The sequence below is a fragment of the Macaca mulatta genome, chromosome 2, assembly GCF_049350105.2.
Source record: "Macaca mulatta isolate MMU2019108-1 chromosome 2, T2T-MMU8v2.0, whole genome shotgun sequence".
Classification (NCBI taxonomy): Eukaryota; Metazoa; Chordata; class Mammalia; order Primates; family Cercopithecidae; genus Macaca; species Macaca mulatta.
In genome coordinates, this window is record NC_133407.1 from 177,678,376 (window position 1) to 177,703,077 (window position 24,702).

General features: G+C 38.1%; 1 protein-coding gene across 2 annotated transcripts in view; it reads right to left on the reverse strand.

Annotated features, from left to right (window-relative positions):
* Positions 1-5,979: 5,979 nt before the first annotated feature.
* Positions 5,980-24,702, reverse strand: part of LOC106996755 (uncharacterized) — a 102,920-nt gene continuing 84,197 nt past the window's right edge. The window contains exons 5-6 of one of the 2 annotated variants that reach the window (XM_077993985.1): positions 17,879-17,961; positions 5,980-6,422 (exon numbers count right to left, since the gene is read on the reverse strand). In XM_077993985.1, the coding sequence (XP_077850111.1) occupies positions 6,383-6,422; positions 17,879-17,961 (123 nt within the window). In that variant the 3' untranslated portion in view covers positions 5,980-6,382. Of the gene's footprint in view, positions 6,737-17,878; positions 17,962-24,702 lie in introns of both variants that reach the window. The other variant, XM_077993986.1, reaches the window with a different exon arrangement.

The following is a 24,702-nucleotide window of genomic DNA, read 5'->3' on the forward strand; positions in this document are numbered from 1 at the left end:
TTGAAACGGGAGTCTCGGCCCCTTTGCTCTGACCATGACTGTTAGTATATGGTAGTAGATAGGAGAGACTTGGCTTCCAGCTCCACTTCGTTACTTAAAATCTATATAACAGATAGACAGAAGCTCTCAGTCAACATATAGTAACAGGGACTAGATTGAGTCTCCTACCTGAAACCACCATTAAAACCAGACAAAATATGTGAAGTAAGTGTTCTTCATGACACTTGACATCAGGTAACAAAAGACAGAAGTTGAACAAGGTGAGCCCTACTTTTGCCCTGCTAAAGGCAGTAAAACAAGGGAAATAAAGTTGAATAAAAAAAATATTCCAGGGTATGTATGTCAATGTATAGTGATAGAGCACAGATCAGTATTGCCTGGGGATATGCGTGTTGAGGGAGGGTAGTGCAGGAAGGAAGGGTTAGACACATGACAGAACTTTGGAGGGTGATGGATAAGTTCAATACCTTGATTGTGTTGGTGGTTTACAGATGTATACACATGTCGAAATGTATGAGATTGCACATTTTGAATATGTGCACTTTAATGCCTGTCACTTTAATAAAGCTGTTTTTAAAATCTAGATGCCTCTGGGCAAGTTACTAAACCTTGACTTTACAAATCTGTAAAGTGGTAATAACAACCTATCAACTTTAGAAGTCTATTGCTTGGATTAAATGGGGTATTTGTGTGTGTAAGAGGCTTAACACATTACCTAGCACATTAGAAGGGCTCGGTGAATCTCCACACTTCTTTGCAGAGGACCAAATGGTATCTATTCTCCTTCCTTCTACCCCCCACTGACAGTGGATAGCACAGTGTACATAACCATGAACTTTTATCCTCCCCCATAAGTCAAGTCATCACTATGGCACCTCTGTGAGTTTGCTGGCAATAAATCAATCTTCCGGCATTGCTGGGCTGTCTAAATGCTTGACTGCAGTAAATTAAGTCTTATGTGCTGTTCCTGCCCTGTTGCCTGTCTGTGGGAGCTGAAGTGCTATTATGCCAAGATTTCTGTTGGACAAAGTGACAGGAGCAGGATAGAGTGGGAGAAAGCTGCAACTGGAATAACTGTGACAGGAATTTTGATATTCTAAAACTGAAGTGATGGAATTCACAATTCATGAAAGACTCGAGTTTCAAGACTTTGTTTACCTAGCTAGTGCATATTTTGGTGATACTAGAAGACACAACTTTGTGACAGGCTGTTGTGGACTGAATTATGTCCCCACAAAATGTATATGTTGAAGTCCTAACACTAGTACCTCAGAATGTAACCGTATTTGGAAATAGGGTCTTTAAAGGGGTAATTAAATTAAAATAAGGCCATTCGGGTGCACTATAATCCAATATGACTTGTATCCTTATAAAAAGAGGAAATTTGAACACAGACAAGTACAGAGGAAAGACACTGTGAAGACACAGAAGACAGCCATCTGCAAGCCAAGAGGAGGGACCTCAGAGGGAGAAAAAGAAAATAAACAACCTTTATCTGAGACCTCTAGCCCCTAGAACCATGAGGAAATTCACTTCTGTTGGTTAAGCCACCAGTCTGTTGCACCTTGCTACAGCAACCCTAGCAAACTAATACACAGACTATTTTTATTGTTCTTAAACCAACATTGTCTCACTCCTAGTAGTGTTACCAGCGGGTCTTTCTTCTTAGGGCTCCCAAGATGGTGGTGGGCCACTCCCAAGATGGTAGTGGGCCACTCCCAAGATGGTAGCAGGCCACTCCCAAGATGGTGGCAAGCCTTTTTGTTTTTTGACCTGGGGTTCTTGGCCTCACAATTCCCAGGAATGGAACTTTGGGCCACGCGGTGAGTGTTATAGCTCTATTAGAAGCCATGGGTCACGAAAGAGAACCACGGAACCCAGCGACTAGTGTTCAGTTCGATCAGGACAAAACCAGGCACTTAGCTGCATGGGAACAATGGCTAGCCTCTAGCCTGATCGGGAGCAGCAGTGGACGCCTAGCTGGATCAGAAGTGCAGCGGACACCCTGTAGGACCCGGAGGGGCGGAAGTCAGTGGCGGGTCTGCAACAGCGGTGATCAGCAGTGCTGGACGGCAAGGAAAAGCTCAGCTCAAGCTGGAAGAAACACGGACCAGAAGAGTGTGCAGTTGCAAAATTTAACAGAGTGAAAACAGAGTTCCCATATAATGGGAGGGGACCCAAAGGGGGTTGCCGCTGCCAGCTGGAATGCTTGGATTTATATCCCAATAATTGTCCCTCCCCTTGTGCTCTCAGGCTATAGATGATTGACTATTTCTTTACCTCCTGCTTTTAACCTAATTGATATTTTAGTGAGCTCTCTTTACTACCTGATTGGTCGAGTGTGAGCTGAGTTACAAGCCCCATGCTTAAAGGTGGGTGCAGTCACCTTCCCCAGCTAGGCTTAGGAATTCTTAGTAGGCCTAGGATATCCAGCTAGTCCTATCTCTCAGTAGTGACCACCATCTTCTGTTAAGCCCAGTGAACTAATTATTTTGCTTTGGAGTACTCATTATATCTAAATATATTATTATGTAGGCATAAACTGTCCCGAAAATTTCTCAATCTACTGTCTGTGTCTTCGTGTCTTCGTGTTTGTGATTTTTCCATTGCTGATGCTTTTCTGGCTTTGCCTGCTGCTAATTGTTTTTCTTGGAAGTGTTATTCATTCTTTGGCCTGGTACCATGCTCACATTAGGAGCACGGAGTTTTCAGGAATCTTCTTCCCCTTTTCCTACAAGTAATCATTCTGGCTTACACACTGAAATGTGCTGCTCCCACGCATTAAACTTATGAATGTTAAATTTGTGGAGCGGTAATATACAAATCTTCCTTGAATAGCATCAAGCAGGTTGAAAAATGGGTATACGAATTGCCTTTTTTTGAAAATTAAATATTTTATCTGTTGTTTTAATTAATAATTTGAAGTTATATTTTAGTATCAGTTTTGGTACCCAAACTGAATAAAAGTAATAATTGAAAAGAATTGAAGTGGAGTCTTTTTTGCTGAGTGTTTTAAGTCTTCTCAAACAGCTATAACTTTGAGGAGGCTGTGAAAGAAAGGAAAAAGAGAAGCAGAAGGATTTTAAAGGAGTAGGGAGAAAAAGAGAGTCAAGTTAGTGGTTAAAACCGGTTGCTTTTCCCTTTGTAGTTATGTTCTCTACCTAGAGTATGTTGATACCAAAATCTTTGACGTTTTGTCTGCTGCATATTGTAAGTATCTTAGTAACAGTTAGTATATTAGGAACAGGGACTACTGCTTACACCAATGATTCTCAAGCCATGGTTCTTAAATCTTCGCATCAGAGTTACCTAGCATGTTGGGTGAAAAGGCAAATCTTAGGCCCATTCCAGATTTCCTGAATCAGAAACTTGAAGGTATGACCCAGGAATCTGTATTTTTATCATTCTTTCACAATCTTTTTGCTTGTTTGTTTTTTTCAGTTTGGGGACAAATTTTTAAAATTCTGTGACAACAGGGAAGAGTGATTGTTATAACATTCCCCAACTAAAGAGAAAAATGACTGAGTAGATGGAGAAAAGGAAACTGGTAGCACATAGAACAGGTTGGTATTTGTTGGTATTCTATTGGTGTTATTGTAGAGAAAGAAAGCAGTGTGAAGCTGGAAATAATTTCTTACTACAAATAAGATAACTCCTTCAGAAACATATTGTTAATAGTTCTAAGTAGTCAAGAGATCAATATTGTTATTAAACTCAATATGACTAATTATAATTGAGATTTATGATATTTAACAGTGATCTTTGATAATATTTTAGGCTATGATACAGAGACGGATTTTTCCCCTCATCCCTCATAAGTCAAAAATTTACATACATTAATTTTAGAATATGCTTTGAACAAATAAATATGTGAGTTTTCTGTTTTCCCGCAAAAAGGAGAGCTTTATCGGTTGGGATTTTACAAATTACAAGGACATTTTCAGGAACAACAACAAGTTAGCAGCTAATTATTGTCCCCTCTCAAAAGTAATAGGTTAGGGCTATCACTGATAAATCATCATGTACTATGCAGACAGGTGTGAACAGCTGCTGTGATTTTCTGACTCCAGTGTTCACTCTGCAAAAGTCACTATTAGTATTACTGCTTACTGGTTCTTATAACAATTATGACATATCCAATATCATGTAATAAAAAGTTTCTTTATTCATTATCTAACTTCTTCTTTAGGAATCTAAGCCTCAATCCATCATGTGTTTCCTGATCCAAGTTACTATCCTGGCAAGTCTTTGGACTCATACCTCATTTGCCAGTTTCTTTATCCATAAATAAAAGAGGGTTGGGGGCATTCCTACCTGCTGAAAGACTACTCTGACGTCAATTAACTGCCTGAATTTCTAAATGCCTCCTCTTTCTGAAATCTCTATGGCTATGTCCCCCAAGACGTTCAATAAAACCTTATTCTTCTGTATTGGACCCTTCGATGCTTTCTGCCGGCTTCAACTACCAACTTTCCACAGATTTCTGTAGTAGTCAGCGTTCTTCATAGAAACAACCAATAGGATGTGTATATGTATATAAAGAAATACAGATTTATTACAAAGAATTGGCTCCCATGATTTTGGAGGCTGGCAATTCCAGAATCTGCAGTGCGGGCCAGTAGGCTAGAGGTGAAACAGAGCCAAAGGTGCAGTTCCAGGCAGTGGGCTGAAGAAGTCCCCCTGCTTGTTCTATTTAGTCCTTCAATTGATTGAATGAGGCCCACCCACATTCTGGAGGACAATCTTCTGTTTAAATGTTAATCTTATGCAAAAACACCCTCAATGTTGACACATAAAATTAACCATATCATTGTCCCATGCCCTGTGCCCCAGCCACCTTATTCTGCCCACGTAACTGGATTTTATCCCCCAGTCTCATCTATCTCACATTCAAGGAAGGTTGAAGAACAGCTCCTAACTACTCCCAGTCTAACCTTTCTGCTTTGGGAAACCAATTATGCCGAATTATGTGACATTTGAATGATGGTAAATGATTAGTTTTTTGCATTAATGAAAAAGTGGCATAAGTGGCATTACAAAAGATGAAGTTTGATGTATGTGTATGCGTGTGTGTGTGTGTAAACCCTTTTTTAAATTTATTTAAAATATACGACTCTCTGAATCTGATTTAGCAAAAGAATAAAGCCCAATTTTTCTAGAAGCATAGAGAAGGGAGAAATTTAGTCTGGCTTTGGGATATGGAATAAATGATAGAATGACTGGGTAAACTGGTGGTGCCTAACCAAAGGAGACTTTTTTCCCTAGTTGACATTTGGTAATGTCTGGATACATTTTTGATCGTCACAACAGGGGGTTACTACTTAAGAATGCATAGATAGCTGCCCACAGTGACAAATTATCTCAATTAGCCAGGCGTAGTGGTGTGCATTTGTAGTCCCAGTTAACTCAAGAAGCTGAGGCAGGAAAATCACTTGAGCTCAGAAGTTCAAGGCTGCAGTGAGCTACAATCATGCCACTGCATTCCAGTGTGGGTGACAGAGTCAGCTCCTGTCTCTAAAAATACATAAACAAACAAACAAAAAATCAAATCACTGCCAGCTCCAAATGTCAACAGTGCAGAGGTTAAAAAAACAATACCTGGAGGGAAAAGGATAATATTTGAGCTGGGCCTTTAAGAATATTCCAGTAAAGGATGGGTGCGGTGGCTCACACCTGTAATCCCAGCACTTTGGGAGGCCGAGGCAGGCTGATCACAAGGTCAAGAGATGGCGACCATCCTGGACAACACAGGGAAACCCCGTCTCTACTAAAAATACAAAAGTTAGCTGGGCATGGTGGTGCGCCTCTACTCGGGAGGCTGAGGCAGGAGAATTATTTGAACCCAGGAGTCAAAGTTTGCAGTGAGCCGAGATCGCGCCAATGCACTTCAGCCTGTCAACAGAGAGAGACTCCGTCTCACAAATAATAATAATAATAATAATATTAAAGTCAAAAGTGTCAAGGAAGAGTCAAACTTCGTAAAATATATGAAAAGATTTATTCTGAGCCAAATATGAGTGACCGTGGCCCATGACACAGTCCTCAGGAGGTCTTAAGAACATGTTCCCAAGGTGGTTAGGGTGCAGCTTGGTTTCATACATTTTAGGGAGGCATGAGACATCAATCAAATACATTTAAGAAATACATTGGTTGGCCGGGCCCGGTGGCTCAGCTTGTGGTCCCAGCATTTTGGGAGACCGAAGCGGGTGGATCACGAGGTCAGATCGAGACCATCCTGGCTAATACGGTGAAACCCCATTTCTACTAAAAATGCAAAAAATTAGCCGGGCGTGGTGGCGGGCGTCTGCAGTCCCAGCTACTCAGGAGACTGAGGCAGGAGAATGGCGTGAACCAGGGAGGCAGAGCTTGCAGTGAGCCGAGATCACACCACTGCATTCAAGGCTGGGCAATAGAGCGAAACTCTGTCTCAAAAAAAAGAAAAAAAGAAATACATTGGTTTGGTCCAGAAAGGCAGGACAACTCCAAGCAGTGGAGGGGCTTCCAGGTCATAGGTAAATTTAAACATTTCTGGTTGACAACTGGTTGAGTTTATCTGAAGACCTGGAATGATAGAAGACTTGGGAAATGTTCAGGTAAGGATAAAAGATTGTGGAGACCAAGGTTCTTTTGAAGTCTTATAGTGGCTGTCCGTAGAGACAATAGATGACAAATGCTTTCTATTCAGATCTTTAAAAGGTGCTAGACTTCTAGTTAATCTCTTTAGGAGTGGGAGGACCTAGAAGAAAAAGATCTCCGTGTTAATAGAGATTCTTCACAGAGACAAATTTTCTCCCACAAAGGACAACTTTGCAGGGCCATTTCAACATATGGGCAAAGAAACATGTTTTGGGGTAAAATATTTTTATTTTCTTCCTTTCCTATGTTATGACAGAGTCAGGTTGGAAAGTAAGTCACGATACATGGGGTTACATAAAACTCATCTGATGGTTATTTATGATTTGTAGGACATGACTCCTCAAACCTCTTAGGAACTTGGGCAAGATTAAAAAAAAAATGGCCGGGCGCAGTGGCTCACGACTGTAATTCCAGCACTTTCGGAGGCCGAGGCGGGTGGATCATGAGGTCAGGGAGGCCGAGGCGGGTGGATCATGAGGTCAGGAGATCGACACCATCCTGTCTAACATGGTGAAACCCTGTCTCTACTAAAAACACAAAAAAATTTGCCGGGTGTTGCGGCGGGCGCCTGTAGTCCCAGCTACTGGGGAGGCTGAGGCAGGAGAACCCGGGAGATGGAGCTTGCAGTGAGACGAGATCGCGCCACTGCACTCCAGCCTGGGTGACAGAGTGAGACTCTGTCTCAAATAAATAAATAAATAAATAAATAAATAAATAAGAATTTAGTCCTCAAACGAAATGCCATAAACAGATGAAGGGATAACAAAGTATGGAGATAATTTAGGTAACTATGGTCAAATTTATAAGTGGAGAGGAAATGGAATATGGTAAGTTCACAAAGGTGGGTTGTTAGGGTTTAGAGCAGTGCTTCTGAAACTTTAGCATGTATGAATCACCTGAAGATGTGTTAAAACACAGATCAGTGGGCTCCACTCTCTAATATTTTTATTTGGTAGGCCTGGAATGAGGTATAAGAATTTGCATTTCTAACAATTCCCCAAGTGTTGCTGACACCACTGGTCTGTGAAGTACATTTTTAGAGTCAGAGATGCCTGAAGTGATGTTAGGAATTCCATTTCTAGACAACAAGAAGGCCATTAATCAAAAGAATAATTTAGGAACATTACTCAAATGGCAACATATTGGACACATTGTCTTAGGGAGAAAATTAGTACAGAGAAACAAACGGACTGAAGGCCATGCCCTGAATGACGGAACCGCTGGAATCCCCTGCATTGATGACTTGGGAAGTCTGGAAGACCTGGGGCAATGTGTCCATATACATAATTCTTTCTGGACCTCAGCTGTGTAATTATGGTTTGCCTGGAGTTTAGCCTTAGCTAGTTATGCACGATCTTTGATTCTTTGTAATGAATCTCCTGGGATAAACCCTAAGCTGACAGCCTTCAGACAGGCTGCCTGGGCTGCACTTAATGAGTGGGATTGAGGTCATGAGAGCTAAGTGGCAGGGCAAAGAGAAGCTCCCTCAGATAGCCAAATCATTTGAAATTGTATTTTTTTTCTGGGTCAACTAAAGAGCAGGAGATATTGCCTCCGCTCCTGCCTCATCCCATTTCCAAATTATGCTTAAGGGGCTTGGATAAATCCATACATCAGAAAGCCTTTATGCAGTAATGCAATTTTGCAATAACATGAGATTGGAAGGACCTGTCAGAAAAGCTATTTTTAAATCACACATGATATCTAGGAATTCTAGTAATCAGAAGGACTGAGTTTGAACTGATTAGACTACTTTTCTAAACCGAAATTTATCTTCCTGGCTGAAAAGTATTACTTGTTTATCTATGATGCTTGATACTACCAGCCCTAGGGCTCAGGAGGCAAAAAAAAAAAAAAAAAAATATTCCTTCTAAGTAACTCATCTGACCCTCCTGAGGATAAGATGCCCTTATCAACAAGCTGAAGTCTTGCAAATGCACAAGCTGGAGGCTACTTCCTCCATAGAAGAACTCTTCTGCCTCGGGGCTTCTAAACACAAACAGGAACTGGAAAAAAAAAAAAAAAAGAAAGAAAGAAAAAAGAGAGAAACGGAAAGTACCTTAAATATTTTTGTTTCATTTTTTCCTTTCCAAACTTTCCATCCTCTTTTCAACAAAGGAACTGCATCTCGCTGTGTCGCCCAGGCTGGAGTGCAGTGGCATCATCTCGGCTCACTGCAACCACCGCCTCCCGGGTTCAAGCGATTCTCCTGCCTCAGCCTCCCAACTAACTGGGATTACAGGCGCCTGCCACCACGCCCAACTAATTTTTGTATTTTTAGTAGAGTTGGGGTTTCACCATATTGGCCAGGCTGGTCTCAAACTCCTGATCTTTGATCTACCCGCCTCGGCCTCCTAAAGTACTGGGATTACAGGCCTGAGCCACTGCGCGCAGCCGAAACTGCATACTCTTAACTGACGGTGAGACCAGCATCTTCTGACCACAATGCTGCCTCACTCTAATCATGTTTTGTTTTTTTTTTTTTTCCATTCAGAAATCCTATGATCTATAACCCTTCTCTGACATGTGCTTTTCGCCTCACCCCAAGGTGCTAGGACGGATTCATTTCTTTATACTCTGACAGCTATTGTAGATACATTAATAAATAGAATACTAACTTGATTTTCCTATAAAATACACATATTATTTTAAAGTCCTTACTTGGGACTTTAAGCGGGAAAGAAATGAAGGAATAAAGAGAAGAAAGAAGGAAGGAAAGAGAGAAGGAAGAAAGCAAGGCAGGCATGCAGGAAGACAACTATAATTAAAACTTTAATTGTATGTAACATAGCAAGATAGTGATTTGTCCAAAACTCTGCAGTGGTTCTGGAACTTTTCTGTGTGTAATAACACCTCGGATACTTGGTTTGGCTTCTACTTTTGGGGACCCAACCCTAGAGATTCTGACTCAGTAGGTCTGAAATAGGTCTCCAAGGTCAACATTTACATTTTCACCAGGTATTTCTATGTTGCTAGGCAAGGGAAACTATGCCTTGAGATTGTCCTTAAAGAACGCTGTCAGGGTAAACAGCCTGTGCCTTTTGTCAAGTTTTTTGCCAGACGAGAGGAGGGAGAAATGATAAACAGCAGCTGCTTAGATTTGAAAGTCTGGGGAAATAAACACAGGTGGTAGGAGATTTACCAGCCTTCTCCTGAGGTTCCTAGCACCAATATGCCCATCTGCTGTGGGCTTCCCTCACCCAGTCAGGCACTTTCTCAGTCCCCAGCTGTCAGACTGCTTTCTCAGACTCCTCCTCACTTCCTTATGCAAAAGTATTTTGTTATATGGACTGAATTTTGTTCCCTCAAAACTCATAAGTTGAAGTCCTACTTCAATGTGACTGTATTTGAGATACAGTAAACAAGTAATAAAGGTTAAATGAGTTCACAAAGGTGGGGAATTAATCCCATAGGACTGGCATCTTTATAAGAAGAGGAAGAGATGCTCCTGGGGAGGACACAGGAAAGGCTATGTGAGGACACACAGCAAGATGGCGGCCGTCTGCAACCCAAGGAGAAGGCCCCACTGGAAACCAACCCTGCTGGCACCCTGATCTTGGACTTCTAGCCTCCAGCACTCTGAGAAAATAATTTCCTGTTACTTAAGCCACTCAGTCTGTGGTATTTTGTTATGGTAGCTTAAATAGATTAATACACCTTTCTTCAAAGCTTATTTAGGTATTGCTCAGCCAAGAAACCCTCCTTCTAGGCACAAAAGCCTTAACAACCACTTCATTCTCAAGTTTCAAGGGAGTTCAGGTCCCAGAAAAGCTGTGAAATTCAATTTAAAAACCCCAAGGAACTTGGGGCTGGGGACAGGGAGGTGCTCAGAGGTATTATAAATTTTCTTTTAGTCACAGCATGTACTATAAACAGGAATTTTGTGTTTTGCTTTCTAATTTCATTGCCGTTATTCCATTGTTTCCACAATGGATCTGAGGTTATGAAATGGCTAAGAATTAATCATGCAGTTCCTCTAGGTCATTGTAATGATGCCTCTACTTTGAGTCACATGAAAAGTTTTTGGATGGAAGAAAGCAGAAGAGCCATATAACTCATGTTTTAAAATACTCACTGGATGGTTATGTGAAGAATGGTCTGTAGCAGTCAAGAATGCAAGCAGAGAGGGCAGCTAGAAGGCTATTATTGCATTACTGATAGATGACAATGATTTAGACTAGGATGTGGACTGGTGTAGGGAATTGGTTAGGTGCTAGATATTCAGGAGTTCCCCTTTATGTTCAGGGGATATGTTCCAAAACCCTAAGTGGATGCCTGAAACCATAAATAATACTGAACCCTACACTATGGTTTTTCCTATACAGGTATATAGGTATCTAATTTATATCTATAAATTAGGCACAGTAAGAGATTAACAATGACAAATAATGAAATAGAACAATTATAATCAGATGCTATAATAAAAGTTATGTGAATTTGATCTCTCTCTCTCTCTTTCTCAATAGCTTATTGTATGCAGTATTTTCAAACTGGGTCCACCACAGGTAACTGAAGCCATGGAAAGCAAAACTACAGATAAGAGTGGACTACTGCATTTAAAAGGTAGAAACAATAATCTTTGCTAAATATTGGATGTGTTATGCCAGATAGATAGGAGGAATAAAGATATTAGGAATTTGGTGAATTTAGTAAGCCTATTTATTAGCTAATTTAATAAATGACTGGAAGTATCTATCTGTCTATAACAGTTTACAAACCAAAACATTAATAGTGGTCATCTCTAATGATATAACATAGGAAACATTCATATGCTGTACTTTGCTTTTTTCTAACAAAAATGTATCACAAATAATTTTTAAATGTTGTAGATACATGAAAAATATTGTCTGGTTGGGTCGGGCGTGGTGACTCACACCTGTAATCCCAGTACTTTGCTAGGCTGAGGTGGGTGGATCACCTGAGGTCAGGAGTTCGAGATCAGCCTGACCAATATGGAGAAACCCTGTCTCACTATAACTATAAAACTTAGCTAGGCATATTGGCACATGCCTGTAATCCCAGGTACTCCAGAGGCTGAGGTAGAAGAATCACTTAAACTTGGGAGGCAGAGGTTGTAGTGAGCTGAGATTGCACCATTGCACTTTTGAGACAGTGAAACTCTGTCTCAAAAAAAAAAAAAATTGGTCATTTGAATTTTATGAGATTCAAGATAACAACATCTCTATTGCAAGGCGAACTTTCTGACTTATGAGACTAAAGGAACAACCTAAAGAAACTGATTCTATACCTTTAATTTGAGGATGAAAGACACTAAAATAGTGCTATATGTTCAAATGTTTTAGTGGTATTAGTTTGTAAATTCTACAGAATTTTGGCTGGTGAATGAAACAACACCATGAAAGAAGAAAAATAGGAATACAGTCTATACATCTTTTTTGAAGAAGCTTTTCTTTTCTTTTCTTTTTTTTTTTTTTTTTTTGAGACGGAGTCTCGCTCTGTCGCCCAGGCTGGAGTGCAGTGGCCAGATCTCAGCTCACTGCAAGCTCTGCCTCCCGGGTTCCCGCCATTCTCCTGCCTCAGCCTCCCGAGTAGCTGGGACTACAGGCGCCGCCACCGCGCCCGGCTAGTTTTTTGTATTTCTTAGTAGAGACGGGGTTTCACCGTGTTAGCCAGGATGGTCTCGATCTCCTGACCTCGTGATCCACCCATCTCCGCCTCCCAAAGTGCTGGGATTACAGGCTTGAGCCACCGCGCCCGGCCACTTTTCTTTTCTTATGTAGTATTGCCTGCAGCAATTCTCTGGATCCTAGAGATAAGATCAAAAGCATGACTCACTTTTACTAGCAAAAGTGAATGCAGTTCACTTTGAAGTAAACTTTGAATCTTGTCTTTGTGTTTTTATAAGTAATATATATTCACACACATCAATAATACTTGTATTAATGCACACCGGGTTTGTGGTGGCTTTATTAACATTAATGCAGAAGATAAAAAGATACATGAAGAGCATATATAAAAGATAGAAGTCTTTTATGTATGATATTCATGTAACAGGTTTATTTTAGATTCATATAAAGGCTTTATTTTGAATACCACACAATATTTGCAGACTTTTTTTCTCAAATCTCTATGTTTTTTTAATTGCTTCACAATTTTAAAAAAAGTCTTGAATGAGAGAGGTATTCTTGTTTTAAGAACTTCTCCTAAGTTATGCTATTAGTATTAATAAAGATTTCAGAATTTAAAAAAAAAAGCAACTATAAAAATGTCTTGCTTGCAATAGTCCTACTATGAAACAAGAAAACCGCAAGACAACTTAAAGTCCCCTTGAATTATATTTCCCTTGAAGAAATAGAATATTAACCTTGGGAAGGTTATAGGTCAGCAAAGCAATGAATACATGATAGGAAAAATTTAAAAGTCATGATTGGGAAGTAAGGTTAGGTTAAAATTTCCAAGGAAAGTTGTTTGCTGTGGAGCTGAAGGGATTATTATCTAAACAAATGCCACATTTATATTTCTGAAAAGATCATGTAGCACTAGATGCCAACATAAAATGCTAGAAAACCACATGTGGCATCAGGGTCCAAAAAAAGTAGGGAAAGAGCCAAATTTCAAAGGAGATAAGATATGTTGATGCAAAAATATTAGCAAGTATCTTCAGGGTAATATAATCTAAAGTAAGCTTTCATTTTTTATTGATAATTCTCCCAGATCCTGATCAAAGTAAGCTTTTAGAAAGAAAAATCATGTCACAACAAAATGCTTTCTTAATATATAAAATAAATAAATGAAAATATTTGTCTAAATCTTATAAATGTTTCCCTTATTTTTTTCTTAATGGTAGAAACAGAGGATGAGGAAAACAAAAAGAAAACATTGTTTGCAATAATTCATTATATGGTACTTTCAAAACTGATTTACCAAAATGACCACAGGTTGGGTTATAAAACAAATTTCAATTAACTTAAAAGGATTCAAGACATGCAAAACATATTATCTAAACACAATGGAATTAAATTAGAAACTGACAACAAAGAGATTTCTGGAAGATCCTCCAAATATTTAAAAAATAACACATTTCTAAACAACCAATGTGCAAAGAATAAACTTAAAGAGAAATTAGAAAGCATGTGTCAACTAAGGAAGAATGAAAACAGGACATATAAAAACTGTGGAAGATAGCAAAAATAATGATTAGAGAAAAGAATATATGTCAAACTCCTCATATTAGAAAATAGAAAGGTCATAAATCGATGGTCTTAGCTTCAATCTTAAAAATTTAGAAAAAGGGCCGGGCGCGGTGGCTCAAGCCTGTAATCCCAGCACTTTGGGAGGCCGAGACGGGCGGATCACGAGGTCAGGAGATCGAGACCATCCTGGCTAACACAATGAAACCCCGTCTCTACTAAAAATACAAAAAAATTAGCCGGTCGAGGTGGCGGGCGCCTGTAGTCCCAGCTACTCGGGAGGCTGAGGCAGGAGAATGGCGTAAACCCGGGAGACGGAGCTTGCAGTGAGCCGAGATAGCGCCACTGCACTCCAGCCTGGGCGACAGAGCGAGACTCCGTCTCAAAAAAAAAAAAAAAAAAAATTTAGAAAAAGAAAAGCAAATGAAACCCAAAGTAAGCAGAAAAAAAAAAATGATCAAGATAAAATTGGAGTTCAATAAAACAGACCAACAAGAAAATGAGATCAATAGAATTTATAAATCTCTAGCCAGGCTGTTCAAGAAATAAAGAGAAAATAAATTACCAATATCAGAAATAAAAGCAGTGACATCACTACAGATTTTACAGATATTAGAATATCAGAATATATCTACAGATATTAGAATTTTATATTAGAAGAAAGAATAAAGAAATTTACAAACTAAATCAGGACAACCAATTTTAAAAGTTATATTAAATGCACAAATTATTTGAAAGATATAAACTACCAAAGCTCAGTGAAGAAGAGAGAGATAAAAACTAAATAGCCTTATATCTATTACAAAAATTTAATTTGTAGTTCAAAACATTCTCACAAGGAAACCCCCCAGATTGCTTCACTGATAAATTCTATCAAGTATTTAAGAAAGAAACAATACAAATCTTATACAAGTGTTTCCAGATACTTGAAGAGGCAATAATACTATAATACCAATTTATACATTGATTTCAGGATTATTCCAACAACAAATCCAGACGAAGACATTTAAAAAAAAAGAAAACTGCAAACCAATATTCCTAATAAACATGGATGAAAATTTTTTAGCAAAATGTTAACCAATCAAATTAAACAATATATGAAAAGGATAATAAATCATGGCCAGTTTTATTCCAGGCATGCAAGGTTAGCTTAACACTCAAAAATCAACCAACATATTTCTTAATATAAGCAAACAAAAAAAAAAAAAAAAAGAAAAAACATATGGTGTCCTTAATACATGTAGAAAAAGCTTTTGTCAGAATACTATGTTCTTTCAATTATGAAAAAAAAATCTCAACAAACTAGGTATAGAAGTAAGTTTTCTTGATTTGATAAATGGCAACTACAAAAATACTTCTAGCTAAAATAAATATCAAATTACTTGTGAAAGATTGAATCATTTCTCCCCTATGGTGAAGAATAAGAAAAGAATGACCACTCTCAACACGGTGAACGTTGTACTTAAGGGAATTAGTTGTTTAAATATGAAAAAAAAAATCTAGATTTTAAAGGAGGAAATAAAACTCTTGGACAAAAGATCATGTGGAATTTAATGTAGACGATATTTTTAAAAGTTACCATAACTTATAAGTAAGTTTAGCAACTGCAGGATACAAAAGCAATATTCAAAAGTCAGTTGTATGTCTATACAATAGTAAAGAACAATTAGGAACAATTTACCATTTACAGAAGCATTTAAAAACATGAAATAGTTGGGAATAAATGTAAAAAAGAAATACATGCAAGCCCTGAACATTAAAATCTACAAAACATTGCTGAAAGATATTTTAAAATATCTAAATAAATGGAGAGATACATTTGATCCATGAATCAGAAGACTTAATATTGTTAAGATGCTAGTTCTCCTCCAACTGACCTATAATTACAATAAAATCCCAATCCAAATTTCAATATGCTTTTTTTTTTTTTAAATAGAAATTTGGCAGCGAATTTTAAAGTCTACAATGGAACTGTAAAGAACCTAGTGTAGCCAAAACAACTTTGAAATAGAAAAACAGGCTGGGAGCGGTGGCTCAAGCCTGTAATCCCAGCACTTTGGGAGCCCGACGCGGGCTGATCATGAGGTCAGGAGATCGAGACCATCCCAGCTAACACAATGAAATCACTTCTCTACTAAAAATACAAAAAGAAATTAGCCAGACATGGTGACAGGTGCCTGTAGTCCCAGCTACTCGGGAGGTTAAGGCAGGAGAATAGTGTGAACCCGGGAGGCAGAGCTTGCAGTGAGTCGAGATTGCACCACTGTACTCAAGCCTGGGCGACAGAGCAAGACTCCACCTCAGAAAAAAAAAAAAAAAAGAAGAAGAAGAAGAAGAAATAGAAACACAACATGAGGCTGGGCACAGTGATTCATGGATGTAATCCCAGCACTTTGGGAGGGTGAGGAAGGTGGATCACTTGAGGTCAGGTGTTCAAGACCAGCCTGGTCAACATGGGAAAAACCCATCTCTAGTAAAAATATAAAAATTAGCCAGGCATGGTGGCACTCACCTGTAATTCCAGCTACTCAGGAGGCTGAAGAACAAGAGTCACTTGAACCTGGGAGGTAGAGGTTGCAGTGAGCCAAGATTGTGCCATTGCATTCCAGCCTGGGTGACAGAGTAAGACTCTGTCTCCAAAAAAAAAAAAAAAAAAAAAAGAAAGAAAGAAAGAAAAAAGAAAAGAAAGAAAAGAAAAAACAACATGAGAGGAGTTACAGGAATTACTTCAAAAACTTTAAGACTTACCAAAAAGCTACAATAATCAAGACATGCTGGCATTGACTCAAAGATACATAGACAGATTCATGCAAAAGAATAAAGAATCCAGAAATATATCTGTTATATATCTGATAATGGTCTGGCTCTGTGTCCCCACCCAAATCTCATGCTGAATTGTAATCTCCATAATCCCCACACTTGTTGAGGGAGGGACCTGGTGGGAGGTGATTGAATCACAGGGGTGGTTCCTCCATGCTGTTCTCTTGATAATGAGTTCTCACGAGATCTAATGGTTTTATAAGTGTTTGACTGTTCCTCGTTCACACACTCTCTTCCCTGCCTCCATGTGAAGAAGGTCTTTGCTTCCCCTTTGCCTACTGCCATGACTGTAAATTTCCTGAGGCCTCCCTAGCCATGCGGAACTGTGAGTCAATGAAACCTCTTTCCTTTATAAATTACCCATTCTCAGGTATGTCTTTGTAGCACTGTGAAAACGGACTAATACAATACTCAAACATATATGGAGTACTAATTTTTGGAAAAGGTGCAAAGGCAATTCTGTGAAGAAAGGATGGTCTTTTTATCAAATAATGCTGGACCAATTTGATGTCCACATACCAAAAAATAATCATCAATCCTTAACTCTCAACATATTTACAAATTAATTCTACCATGTCATAAACCTAAATGTAAAACCTAAAATTATAAAGTATCCAAAACAAAACAGAGAAGAAAAATTTTTGATGTCAGCTAAGCAAAGGTTTATTAGATATGTCACCAAAAGCATAATTCATACAAAGAAAAATAAGTTAGACTTCAACATTTAGAACTCCTTTATAAATATATTGTAGAAAATAAGAAGTCAAGACACAGAGTAGGAAAGAATATTGGTAAATCACATATCTGATAAAGGACTTGTATATAGAACTTAGCAAAAAAACAACAAACACTGCTCCCCCGCACAAAAATAGGAAAACTATTTGAACTGACTCTTTACCAAAGAATGTACATGATGGCAAATAATCACATGAAAAGATGTTCAACATAATTAGATACTAGGGAAATCAGAATTAAAATCAAAATAAGGCAGCACTTATTACATTGTCTATCACTTAAAAGATTGTCCATTCCAAGTGTTAGGAAGTAAACCAAATGGAATTCTATGCACTGCCAGTGGGAACGTAAAATGGAACAACCATTTTGCAACTAGTTTCGCACTTTTTTGAAAGTTAAACAAAAGTTCAGTTTCAGCTGCGATATGTATTGAGCTTAGAAGTCATCACTGTCACCTTTACAACAAAAGTTACACTGCCACCTTGAAATCTGAGAAGACAGATGAGTAGATGGAGTCACAGATGAGATCTGCTTACCTGGAGGAAAAGCTGCTGAAGCCATAGACTGGTAGAGACGTATAACTTGTAATTTTGAGGACTAGCTGGAGGCTGAATGTAGACTACAAAGAGTAAGAACATTCTGGTGGTTAGAAATTTTTGTTACAGAAAACAAAAGACAAATAGGAAACAGTCTTAAAGAAGCCCCCACACTTTTATGGACTTTTCTTGCAGGGATCACACCAGATTTTCATAGTGAAAATATGAGAAAGATCCCCTGTTGGCACCATTCAGGGGAAGGGAAGAACAGCCAGGTGAAGGGCATCCAGAGACTTCTCCATAATAAAGACCTGCTCTTCAAGGAAAATCATGCTGCTTCACCACCGCACAACTCTGAACATTTTTCTGGCTAGGGGAAAGGAATTCCTATAAACTCCAGCCCCTATCAGCTTTATGAGATAGGACTTCAAAGTAGATTGGGAATGCTGCAGCCAGGGAAGTTAGGAGGGTCAGGGGAAACAAAGCTATCCTGTTGGAGTAGGGAGAAACATACTCGTGAAGGCCACATTCCTAAGACTCAAGCTCAATAAAAGACTGAGTCTTAATCAGAAGATTATAGAATGTCCTCTCTCCCCTACATCCATAAATCTGCATTGTATGATAGTGATGTACAGCTGCAAAGTTAAAAGAAACGAACTTTCTCTGAGGAGTAATACATAAAGAACGCCCAAATCCAAAAGGAGAGCTAAAAATAAGAGCCCTAGAAAAAGCTGAAGTCTCTAGTAGCTAGCCACAATAAACATTAAATACAGCTCAACTCCTAACCAGATTCACATAAATCCTCACTGAAAAGGCCTATTTACCTCTCTTCCTATAGCCTGATACATGTCTAGTTTTCACCAAATATTACAAGTCATGTCAAGAGACAAAAACATCAAAAAGCATAGTCTGAAGAAACAAAGCCATCAACATAATCAGATTTAGATATGATACAGTTGTTGGATTATCAGATAGGCATTTTAACATAACATAGTAAATATGTTAGTGACTCTCTTGGGAAGAGTAGTCAACTGCAAGAATAGATAGGTAATTCTAGGAGAGAGGTGAACATTATAAGAAAGGATCAAAAGAAAATGCTAGAATTCCAAAACAGTAAAAGAAAATTTAAAAATACCTTTGATGGGCTCATCAGTAGACTCAATATGGGCAAGGAAAGAATCCATGAACTCAAAGATAGGTGACTTGAAATTTCACAGAGTGAAACGGAAAATGAGAGAAGAATGAATAAAACTAATTAAAAAGAATAGACCATCCAAGATCTGTGGGACAATATCAATTAATGCAACATATGCATAATTAGAATACCAGAAGAAGAAAGAGAATGGTGCAGAACAATATTTAAAATAATAATGGCCAAATATTTTCCAAAATTAATTAAAGTCAATAAACCACAGACCCAAGAATCTCAGAGAACAACAAAACCATCCAAGCATTTTATATTCAAACTACAGAAAACAAAAGACAATTAGGAAATCTTGGAAGTATGGCAGAGAAAAAAAGTCATCTTAACTTTTCCAAAAAAAATAAATAAATAAAAAGTAAAAATTATAGCTAAGTTCTTTCTCATCAGAATCCATTAAAGCAAGAAGAGAGGAGTGAATTATTTAGAAGTTTTGAAAAAAAAAATCTTCTTATAATTTGAAATTCAAAAAATTACCTTTCAAATGTAAAGGAGAAAAAAAGATCTTCTCAGATAAATAAAATCTGAGGGAATTTATTTCCAGCTGACCTTCTCTATAGGAAATATTAAAAGAACTTCTTGAGAAAGATGAAACATGTAGTTCTGAAACTTGGATCTACATAAAGAAAAGAAAAGTCTTACAGGAAGAGAAAAGTAAAATAAAATATTTTATTTTTCTTGTTCTTAAATGATCAACAAATAACTGTTTGTTTAAAACTATAATAGGAACAATGTACTGGGTGATTATATGAATAAGAGAAATAAATGGCAACAATATCACAAGATCAGAAAGGAAGAATTGAAAATACTCTGTTATTTGAGTTCTTTGTAGGTTCTGGATATTAGCCCTTTGTCAGATGAGTAGATTGCAAAAATTTTCTCCCATTCTGTAGGTTGCCTGTTCACTCTGATGGTAGTTTCTTTTGCTGTGCAGAAGCTCTTTAGTTTAATGAGATCCCATTTGTCAATTTTGGCTTTTGTTGCCATTGCTTTTGGTGTTTTAGACATGAAGTCTTTGCCCATGCCTATGTCCTGAATGGTATTACCTAGGTTTTCTTCTAGGGTTTTTATGGTATTAGGTCTAACATTTAAGTCTCTAATCCATCTTGAATTAATTTTCATATAAGGAGTAAGGAAAGGATCCAGTTTCAGCTTTCTACTTACGGCTAGCCAATTTTCCCAGCACCATTTATTAAATAGGGAATCCTTTCCCCATTTCTTGTTTTTGTCAGGTTTGTCAAATATCAGATGGCTGTAGATGTGTGGTATTATTTCCGAGGACTCTGTTCTGTCCCATTGGTCTATATCTCTGTTTTGGTACCAGTACCATGCTGTTTTGGTTACTGTAGCCTTGTAGTAGAGTTTGAAGTCAGGTAGCGTGATGCCTCCAGCTTTGTTCTTTTGACTTAGGATTGTCTTGGAGATGCAGGCTCTTTTTTGGTTCCATATGAACTTTAAGCAGTTTTTTCCAATTCTGTGAAGAAAGTCATTGGTAGCTTGATGGGGATGGCATTGAATCTATAAATAACCTTGGGCAGTATGGCCATTTTCATAATATTGATTCTTCCTATCCATGAGCATGGTATGTTCTTCCATTTGTTTGTGTCCTCTTTTATTTCACTGAGCAGTGGTTTGTAGTTCTCCTTGAAGAGGTCCTTTACATCCCTTGTCAGTTGGATTCCTAGGTATTTGATTCTCTTTGAAGCAATTGTGAATGGAAGTTCATTCCTGATTTGGCTCTCTGTTTGTCTGTTACTGGTGTATAAGAATGCTTGTGATTTTTGCACATTAATTTTGTATCCTGAGACTTTGCTGAAGTTGCTTATCAGCTTAAGGAGATTTTGGGCTGAGACAATGGGGTTTTCTAAATATACAATCATGTCATCTGCAAACAGGGACAATTTGACTTCTTCTTTTCCTAACTGAATACCCTTGATTTCTTTCTCTTGCCTGATTGCCCTAGCCAGAACTTCCAACACTATGTTGAATAGGAGTGGTGAGAGAGGGCATCCCTGTCTTGTGCCAGTTTTCAAAGGGAATTTTTCCAGTTTTTGCCCATTCAGTATGATATTAACTGTGGGTTTGTCATAAATAGCTCTTATGATTTTGAGGTACGTTCCATCAATACCGAATTTATTGAGCATTTTTAGCATGAAGGGCTGTTGAATTTTGTCAAAAGCCTTTTCTGCATCTATTGAGATAATCATGTGGTTCTTGTCTTTGGTTCTGTTTATATGCTGGATTATGTTTATTGATTTGCGAATGTTGAACCAGCCTTGCATCCCAGGGATGAAGCCCACTTGATCATGGTGGATAAGCTTTTTGATGTGCTGCTGGATTCGGTTTGCCAGTATTTTATTGAGGATTTTTGCATCGATGTTCATCAGGGATATTGGTCTAAAATTCTCTTTTTTTGTTGTGTCTCTGCCAGGCTTTGGTATCAGGATGATGTTGGCCTCATAAAATGAGTTAGGGAGGATTCCCTCTTTTTCTATTGATTGGAAGAGTTTCAGAAGGAATGGTACCAGCTCCTCCTTGTACCTCTGGTAGAATTCAGCTGTGAATCCATCTGGTCCTGGACTTTTTTTCTTTGGCAGGCTATTAATTATTGCCTCAATTTCAGAGCCTGCTATTGGTCTATTCAGGGATCCAACTTCTTCCTGGTTTAGTCTTGGAAGAGTGTGAGTGTCCAGGAAATTATCCATTTCTTCTGGATTTTCTAGTTTATTTGTGTAGAGGTGTTTATAGTATTCTCTGATGGTAGTTTGTATTTCTGTGGGGTCGGTGGTGATATCCCCTTTATCATTTTTTATTGCGTTGATTCTTCTCTCTTTTCTTCTTTATTAGTCTTGCTAGAGGTCTGTCAATTTTGTTGATCTTTTCAAAAAACCAACTCCTGGTTTCATTGATTTTTTGGAGGGTTTTTTACAAGAAAAAAACAAACAACCCCATCAAAAAGTGGGCAAAGGATATGAACAGACATTTCTCAAAAGAAGACATTCATACAGCCAACAGACACATGAAAAAATGCTCGTCATCACTGGCCATCAGAGAAATGCAAATCAAAACCACAATGAGATACCATCTCACACCAGTTAGAAAGGCAATCATTAAAAAGTCAGGAAACAACAGGTGCTGGAGAGGATGTGGAGAAATAGGAACACTTTTACACTGTTGGTGGGATTGTAAACTGGTTCAACCATTGTGGAAAACAGTATGGCAATTCCTCAAGGATCTAGAACTAGAAGTACCATATGACCCAGCCATCCCATTATTGGGTATATACCCAAAGGATTATAAATCATGCTGCTATAAAGACACATGCACATGTATGTTTATTGCGGCACTATTCACAATAGCAAAGACTTGGAATCAACCCAAATGTCCATCAGTGACAGACTGGATTAAGAAAATGTGGCACATATACACCATGGAATACTATGCAGCCATAAAAAAGGATGAGTTTGTGTCCTTTGCAGGGACATGGATGCAGCTGGAAACCATCATTCTTAGCAAACTATCACAAGAACAGAAAACCGAACACTGCATGTTCTCACTTATAGGTGGGAACTGAACAATGAAATCACTTGGACTCGGGAAGGGGGACATCACACACCGGGGCCTATCATGGGGAGGGGAGAGGGGGGAGGGATTGCATTGGGAGTTATACCTGATGTAAATGACGAGTTGATGGGTGCTGACGAGTTGATGGGTGCAGCACACCAACATGGCACAAGTATACATATGTAACAAACCTGCACGTTATGCAAACCTGCACGTTATGCACATGTACCCTAGAACTTAAAGTATAATAATAATAATAAAAAATAAAAATAAAAGAAAAGAAAATACTCTGTTATAAGGTACCTGCATTACATGTGGAACCATAGAGTGATATTTGAAGATAGACTTCAATTTTCTAGAAATGTATATTGTAAACTCTTGGGCAATTACAATTTTTTGAATAAAATATAAATAATACGGTGAGATGAGATATAAAGGAATCACATAAAAGGTTAATTTGGCCAGGTGCGGTTGCTCACGCCTGTAATCTCAGCACTTTGGGAGGCCGAGGCAGCAGATCACCTGAGGTCAGGAGATCGAGACCAGCCTGTCCAATAGGGAGAAACCCCGTCTTTAGTAAAGATACAAAAATTTGCCTGGTGTGATGGTTGGCACCTGTAATCCCAGTTACTTGGGAGTCTGAGCCAGGAGAATTGCTTGAACCCAGGAGGCGGAGGTTGCAGTGAGCTGAGATCATGCCACTGCACTCCAGCCTGGGAAACAGGGCGAGACTCTATCTCAAAAAAAAAAAAAGAGAGAGAGAAAAGAAAAAAGAAAAGAAAAAAATAGCTATATTAATTTTAGACAAAGCAGGCTTTAGAACAAGGACAATCATCAGGAATAATGAAAGGTATTTATTACATGATGATCAATGCATCAATTACATGAGGCAAAAACTGACAAATCCCAGTTAATGGACAGTCTGCGAAATACCTGACCATTATGTCTCAAAACTATCAAAGTGATGAAAAATAATGAAAGTCTGAGAAACTGTCATAGCCAAGAGGAGCCTAAGGAGGCATGATGACTAAATATAATGTGGTATCACACATGGGATCCTGGAAGAGAAAAAAGACCATAAGTAAAAAATTAAGAAAATCTGAATAGAGGGTTTACTTAATAATATTATATAAATATTGGTTCATGAGTTGTGTATTATATTAATGTAAGGTGTTAATGATAAGGAAAACCAGATATGGACTATATATGAGCTTTCTGTGCTGCCTTCACAGTTTTTCTGGACATTTAGAACTCTTCTAAAACAAAATGTTTATTTAAGAGAATGTTAAGCATACACCTGCTATATGATCCAGCCATTCCACTCCCAGTTATTTTCCAAAATGAAATGAAAGCATGTGTCTATAGAAAGACGTGTATGCAAATGTCATACCAGGTCTATTTGTAATAGCTCCAAAGTAGGAACAATACAAGTGCTCATCAGCAAGCAAATGGATAAACAAATTGTGGTATACTTATGTACATGCAATGGAATATTTCTCAGGGATAAAAGGAATGAACTATTGCTTCAGGCAGCATATATAAATCTTAAAATAATTCTGCTGACTGGAAGAAGCCATACAAAAAGAATCATACAGCATGATTCCATTTCTTAGAATTTTAGGAAATACAAATTAACTGTAGTGTCAGAATGCAGACCTAAGGTTGCCTGAGGATAGAGATGGGGCAGTGAAAGCGAGGGATTCTGAAGGGACTTGATAAAAGCTTTGGGGTGATGAATATGATCGTTGTCACAGTTGTGTTGGTTTCATAAGCGTATGCATATGTCAAATGTTATCAAATTCTACACTTTAAATATGGATAGCTTATTGTTTATTTAAGTACTTAAATAAAGCTTTTAAGTTTACCTAATTATTTGTACTAATTTTAATAACAAGTTTAAATTGAAATGGAAATTTATAATAAAGAATGATAATTTGTCATGGTAAAAAAATAATGTTAGTAGGTTGGTTCCACTTAGATGCCTTTGGAAGAATTCATCTTGTTCAAGAGCACACCTCAGTATGTTAATATTTGGGGTTTTGTTTGTTTATTACTTGTT